This window comes from Momordica charantia, assembly GCF_013281855.1.
Source record: "Momordica charantia cultivar OHB3-1 chromosome 3 unlocalized genomic scaffold, Mcharantia_2.0 BLBB01000003.1, whole genome shotgun sequence".
NCBI lineage: Eukaryota > Viridiplantae > Streptophyta > Magnoliopsida > Cucurbitales > Cucurbitaceae > Momordica > Momordica charantia.
This window is the reverse complement of record NW_028275161.1, coordinates 23331796-23338957: the sequence shown is the minus strand read 5'-3', so window position 1 is coordinate 23338957 and position 7162 is coordinate 23331796. Positions and strand designations below refer to the sequence as shown.

Genomic DNA, 7162 nt, shown 5'->3' with positions numbered 1-7162 from the left:
ATTATATCATTTGATGTATAAAATCATACGTGGGAGAATTTCAATTTAAAAACACAAATTATCACGAGCATGTAATAATCTAATAAATAACTTAAATCACCATCCCAAACATCTATCTCAATAAAAGTGATATATATATATATAACTTAATAAATTTTTTTCTTTGAGAAATATACTATTAGGTTGAATTTAAACGCATAACATTAGGCTGAGTGTTTAAACGCAATCAATCTGAACGTAATAAGATATTACAGAAGCAAAAAAGAAAAGTAAATAATTTGGTTTTTGTTGAATACAAATACAAAAAAATGAGAAAGATGGGACATGAAGATAAGATTCAGGGCCAACTTTAAACAAGAAATTAAAAAGGGAAAAAAAGGATAAAAAGAATAGGAAAAGCAAAAGGACGTGGCGGTGGGGGAAAGTAGTGGGGTGAATTGAAGTAGTATTACTTTAAAGCAAATTTCGGCATGCCCAAAACAAAAGCAAACCAAAGGGGCAAATAAAGAGGAAAAAGAAATTTGTCACTACTCACTACTCACTACTAAACTCAATTATTCTTTCACATTCCATACAATATTTATTCCCCACTCTCAAAATCCCAACATCAAAATACCCCTTCATCATCATATTTTTAATATTTCTCGATCGGACATGGCTGCTTTAGCTCTCGCCGTGCTCCTCCTGGCCGCCATGGCTGGCCACTCAAGTAAGCTCCATCTCATCTTTCAACTCTATCTCGAATAATATATAATTCCTCCAAGATTTTGAAATTGGTTAAGTTATTATTATTATTATTTTTTTTTTTGGAAGGTGGGAGTTGGTGCGTTTGCAAGGACGGGTTGGGAGACGCGGCGCTGCAGAAGGCGCTGGACTACGCGTGCGGGGCCGGGGCGGACTGCAACCCGATTCGGCAGAATGCGGCCTGTTTTCTTCCCAATACGGTGAGGGCTCACTGCTCTTATGCTGTTAATAGCTACTTCCAGAAGAAGGCCCAAACTCAGGGCTCCTGCGATTTTGCTGGCGTTGCTGCCATCTCCACAACTGACCCTAGTAAGCTCTTTTAATTTCTTAATTTTCATACCCAAAATTTTATTATATAAAAAAAAGTCACCTTCTTTATCATTACCAATTCTCCTGCTTTTTTGGCAGGCGCTGCTGGCTGTTCCTACCCTTCAAGCGCCGGGTAAGTTTTGCTTTCCCACTTTTTTCCTTAATTCTTCTATTGGAGTAAATTTAATTATTTATAGGATATATAATAATCGTGGTCTCAATTTTAGATATTACTTTTAAAGTCCATCAACCTCCTCGAATAAGTCCACATGATCCAAGATTTGTAATTTTAGGGTAGAGTTTCAAGTTTCAACCCCCGGCCTCAAAAAATTTGATGTTGAAATTGGAAAACTTCCAACCATATTGGTTGATATTGATACATCTTAATAATCAAAACCCTATATTTATTTATATAATGCAGAAATGATCCGTGTGTCCTCCATTATAAAGTTTTATAGGGCTATGATATGATATTAATTTCACTGTAAAGAGTAACCACAGGCCACAGCATAATAAGAGATAATAAAGAAGATGCAATTATTGGGATCCCATCCGATTTCTTTCCCCTCAAGATTTTAAGAGCTTGGCTGTGGCATTGGGATGCATGTACAGAGTACTTAAACTTCAACACGTCGAAAAAGCAATATTTTCTAGGGTTTGCTTTATTGAATCTTTGACGTAGCCATATGGCTTTTTTTGCCACTTTTGGGGTATTATATAATTAATCACAGTGTCTTTATGATATTATTAATGCTCTTCCTTGTCAAAAGTACTGGTGCCCAACCTGGAATTTTGTCTCAGTTTTTCTTAAATTTTAAACTTGAATGACGGAGCAGGAAAAGTATAAAAAATAATAATAATAATAATAATAAATGATATTTTGATCCTATACTTTTCACTATTTTAAAATTAATCATTTTGATTTCGATTTTTTGTCGGCATGTCATTTCATTAATTCATCATTATTATTTTTTAAAATTTGTAAGATCCCAGCGAGCGTGATTTCCGCATGAGTAACCTGATCTCTGTAGCTGCTTTCTAGGGTTTTGAGCAAAACTTTAGAATTTGTTGGTTTGGATTCTTGAGGGTTGTGCCCTTCTTTTTGACTCCATCTGTCCTTTTGTTTCCTTTTCTTTTCTCTTTTTCTTTCAGAAATTTCTAAATCCTAAAAGGTGGCACCTCCCTCTGCCCATCTTCATTGTGTCTTAAATTTTAGGGGGGTTTTTTTTTTTTTTTTTTGGTTTGGCACGTAGAAAAAGTTGGGAGCTGGCTTTGAAATTTTTATTCTGAAAATAAAATTATATTATGTTTAATTGATTTTTCAAAAAAATTCTAAATTATGATGGAAGGACTTGTGAAATTTTTTATTGTTAAATTATAACATAAGTTAATTTTGCTCGTCACATTTAAATCGTGGTTCCATGATTTTAAAAGTTACTACATTTTCCTCAAACTCAGCGCTCATTTTAACTAATTGGAAAAAAATCAACATTTTCCCCTCATTTTATATATGAGTTACCTCGATAGTCAACTTTATTTTAATATTCTTATTTAAACATGATTAAACTTAGTAATTAAGTTGATGAGATATGACGTACATAATAATACGGATTAATAATGCTGACTACTAGATGTTATTTCAGTGGCAGCGGCGCCGGAACAACTCCGGTGACGACGGCTCCGACACCACCTGGAGCAACAACAGTACCCGGAATGACGTCACCTGTGACGAGGCCACCAACGACCACCACAACTACAAATCCCATTCCCAACAACTCATCCCCCACCGGAGTTCTGGGCGGTGCCGGCACCGGCACCGGCGTCGGCCCCACCGGAGCCGGAACCACCACCACCGCCGACGAGAGCCACGGCGGGACACGGCTCCAACACCACACATTCCTCTCCCTCTCAATCGTCCTCTTACTTAGCTTAATGCAAATTATTAATTAATTTGGTGAGACTAAATTTAAAGTACTTAATTAGCTAGCTTGTAAAAGAGTGTGCATCTGATGGTTCTTCTGCCTTCTTCTGCTGTTATTAGTAGTTGATTAATTATGATTTAAATAGCCTTCTTATAAGGTTTTGGTTTTTCATTTTCCATCATATTATATAAATATATATCTATCAAGATGGAGGGTTGCACTGGAGTTTTGTAATATATATTATGTTTCGAGGGCGTTGTTTAGATCTAATTAGTATGTATTAGAGTGGTGATTTTCCACTCTAAATATGAGATTTGTTAATTTAAGGAAATTGTTATATTTGTTTTAACTACTCTTTCGACTTCTAATATTTGGATTATGTATTTTGCCACTTGGGATAATTTCGTACGGATGTTTATGATAATTTGTTGAATAAATTGTCGGTCGTAATTTATTAAATTAATGAAAACTACCAGTCATATTTAATTAAATTATAGAGGCACCCTACCAATTATGGATGAGTAGAGATATAAACAATAGAAAATAAAAGATACAAGGAAAAAATATATATCTTATTATCAAAGAGGGGGTGGATTAAAAGAGAAATTGCCATTTTTTGTTCCCAAAATCTTTGTAAAAAATCTGGGTCGATTTCTAAAAAACTTCTTATTTTTGCCCCTTTTCTATCTAAAGTACGCTTTAAATTATTTTTCATCTATTCAATTATTCATATTCTCACATTTATTTTTTTGTTTGTTTCTTATTCAACCTGAACAAAACTTTTTTCTTATAACAAAAACTTCAATTTATGTCTAGATTGTGAAGATGTAAAAAAAGCAATCGGAGGTGAAACTGATTCCGTTTATGAGAGAGATATGAGTTTCCACTTTTCTGTTTAAACTTTAAATTTATGCAATTCTACCGTACTACTTGCATTAGCTATGTGAGTTTCTTTCATTTTCTATTTATTAAACAAATTTGTTTTGAAATAATTATTTGTTAATTTAAATACATTTTTTTAAATTTTTATAGCTTTTTCAAAAATATCCATCCATCGAAAAGTAGTGTTTTTTTTTTCTTTTCCACTACGGTGAAAACAGTTTTTTTTGTTGTTGGTTTGATTTTACATGTTTTTTTAATTAGCCGTGGGTCCATTTGGAGGCACGTCAAGATGACGCACGACGCGAAACGGCGTTCAGGAAATAATTGCAGCCGCAGCCGCAGCCGCAGGCGACGCATCGTCTTAATTAATACATTTCCGTCTCCCTTCTGGTCTGAGCTCTTCTCCGGGCGGTCACCGATTATTTTTCCTTTTCCAATAACTACAATCAACGCAGAAACTGTTCCGATAACGCATTTCTTTGTTCTTCCTCTTCAGTCTTGATCACTTCACTACGGCGCATGCTCACACGTAAGAGTACCATTGAATGTGCAGTGAACGACAGGGCTAGCTGAGTTTCCATCTCTGTAAATAATGGCTGTAAGTTCTCTCTTCGGTTCTTCGCTTTCTATTTCTGCATGCTAAAGTACGAAACTATTAGTCCGGCCGCTAATATAAAAACATTCTTAAACCAAAAGTTTACCCGCTGTTTCTGTTGTCTGATTCTTGTCCTGCTACTTTCGCTCCTTTATGTTCAATAAACTGTGTTTTCTTTTTTGTCTGGAATACACAATATAATCCACCTTAATCTAAAATATTATTAATTTTAATTTATTAATATATTTGTTATAAAATTTTGTAGAGTTATTATTGTATAATATTATATAATTTTTTTTTTACAAAAATAATATATTATATTTTTTATCAAAAAAAGATATTATATTTTACGCCTTCAACTCTAACAAAAATGAAATGATCTTAAATTACATTTTCTAGTATCATCTATTTTAAGCTCCAAATTCAAATACTAGAAATATAAAAAATCCTGTTTTGCGACTTCTTTTAATCACATAATCCAAAAATAGTTTGAAAAGACAAATTTGCCAAGCAGGTATTTACTGGATCAGTTGATTTAATTAATTTTGGCCATTGCCTAATATATAGGCACGATCTCGCTCTGGATTTTGACTGAGTAATCGGCCGTTGTCATATTACTTCTAAAATTCGTGTAAATTTTCCGCGGGTCTTAGGAGCAAGTTTTATGGTCTGCCTAATATCCTAGGCGTACATGAGGCAGTTACCATGTTATTGTTGTCTATTTTCATATATTTTTCTTATATGCTTGTTTGTTTGGTTAAACTTTCAGGCTATTATTACGGAGATGGTACCAAAGATTCCCCCTTCTAAGTACTATTCTGCTAAGTTAACATGTCGGTCTCACATAGGGAACACAATCAAGCTTATTAAGAATAAACTTAGCTCTCGTCAACTTAGTATGTTTAGGAAAACTTGTTTCGGCCACTCTCTAGATGTGCAACTCATATTTAACGGACCACTGATACACCATCTTTTACTGAGGGAGATTGAGGATGACATGAGACCAAATGTGATTAGTGTAGACCTATTCGGGAATAAGGTCTCCTTCGGTCAGAAGGAGTTTAACTTGATCACTGGACTGAAGTATGCAATAAAGACGGTTAGGAAAGACGTGTCCCCTGTGAGGCTTAGGAGTATGTACTTTAAGGACAAAGTTGACCTCCAAGTGACCCAGTTGGAGAGGATGTATGAAGAGGCACAGTTTGAGAACGATGAAGATGCGGTCAAGGTCTCTATAGTCTACTTCGTGGAGTTGGCATTGATGGGGAGAGAGAGGAGTCTAACGGTGGACATGAGCCTCTTCAGAGTAGTTGATGACTGGGATGTATGTTGCAACTATGACTGGTGCACGCCTATTTTTGAAAAGACGATGAGGAGTCTAAAGCGTGGCTTAAAGAGTAAGAAAGTTTCAAAAAAGGATGAGCTCAGGAAGACATATAGTCTATATGGTTTCCCCTATGCATTCCAGGTATGTTGTATCACATTTTAATTAAATTATGTATGATTTGTATAGTATTGCGAACCATTATAGTTTTTTCACATTACTTGTTTCTTGATATAGGTGTGGGCATACGAATGCATTTCTACATTGACCGGACGTTTTGCCTGTCGTGTCAATAATGATGTAGTCCACGTATTCTCCGGTGGTCGTGCACCCATTCATATGCCTATAACATTCTTGAGAGGGAGATCTTCCGGTCCACAACCGTACGTGACTTTAATTTCACTCTATATTGTAACTGCATGTCATGACATGTTAACATATTATTACGTGAAGGCTAGGGTGAGTTTAGAACTAGTGGCGATGGAGGCGGAGACCAATTTCTTAGATAGAGTCATTGAGGCTCCACTGCTACCCAATCCATCAGCTGACGGGGCATTGGATGGATCGCTGCCTGCCCCCGTGCATGTGGAGGGGCATGTTGACGATGGTTCCATGGTTGGTGCAAACTCGGATGATGTCCAGTTACCTAGCCGAAAAAAGAAGAAGGGCAAGAAGGCTTCCTGGCAGTGCAAGTTCATGAAGCGTTTGAAGAATCTGAATAAGCGGTTGGGGGGGATAGAAGCCGATTTGAAGGCCATAAGGAAGTATTTGCAGCGGCTTTCTAAGGTAAGTAGCAGCCTGCAAATATTTCAAATCTATTTAGGTTCAAAATATAGTTGCTCTAATATGTTCTTTGACGTGTAGGGTTTACCAGTTGATCCGTCCGCTCTTCGAAAAAGGCAAGGTGGACTAGAAAATGGGAGTTTAGGTTGCAATGACAATATAGAAGAGCTGGCTGGTCCAGAGGGTCCAGCCAGGCCCGATCATTCGAAGGAACCCGCTTGTGAGATGGGGAATGAGGTGGCAGATGACGTTCTTCGGACACCGGTTGATGATCGGAGACGTACCGGCCACGAGGTAAATATCAATTACTACATTTAGTTTAGTTTCAATGCATCTTACTGTTTCTCTCATTTGTTCATTGATGGGATTGAAGTTTTACGCATGTTGTATTTTAACGAACATGCCAAGTGATACTTATTTTCTCATGTCCTAAATGTTCATTGGACTTACTCAATGAATATCAATCTGTTTCATGAGCAATTTACTGATATTTCAGGCTCGGTTGTGTGACATTTGTGGTGACGCCGGTTATGCTGATTCAGCTTTCACTTGCTGTCGGTGCGGAATAGCTCACGAGCACGTGTATGATCATCTCTCATCGCT

General features: G+C 36.4%; 1 protein-coding gene across 1 annotated transcript; it reads left to right on the top strand.

The window, feature by feature from the left end:
* The first annotated feature begins 529 nt into the window (after positions 1–529).
* LOC111008636 (PLASMODESMATA CALLOSE-BINDING PROTEIN 2) lies at positions 530–3324 on the top strand. The gene is made up of 4 exons (XM_022281381.2): positions 530–709; positions 814–1053; positions 1153–1186; positions 2697–3324. The coding sequence occupies exons 1-4, from the start codon at positions 655–657 to the stop codon at positions 3001–3003; spliced, it is 636 nt and encodes a 211-aa protein (XP_022137073.1). The 5' UTR covers positions 530–654; the 3' UTR covers positions 3004–3324.
* Positions 3325–7162: the final 3838 nt, after the last annotated feature.

Excerpts from the sequence above, each read along its gene's own strand:
- LOC111008636 (XM_022281381.2), top strand. The coding sequence starts at position 655 with ATGGCTGCTTTAGCTCTCGCCGTGCTCCTCCTGGCCGCCATGGCTGGC. Across the intron at positions 710-813 it reads CGCCATGGCTGGCCACTCAA|GTGGGAGTTGGTGCGTTTGC; the intron begins GTAAGCTCCATC and ends TTTTTTTGGAAG. Across the intron at positions 1,187-2,696 it reads TCCTACCCTTCAAGCGCCGG|TGGCAGCGGCGCCGGAACAA; the intron begins GTAAGTTTTGCT and ends ATGTTATTTCAG.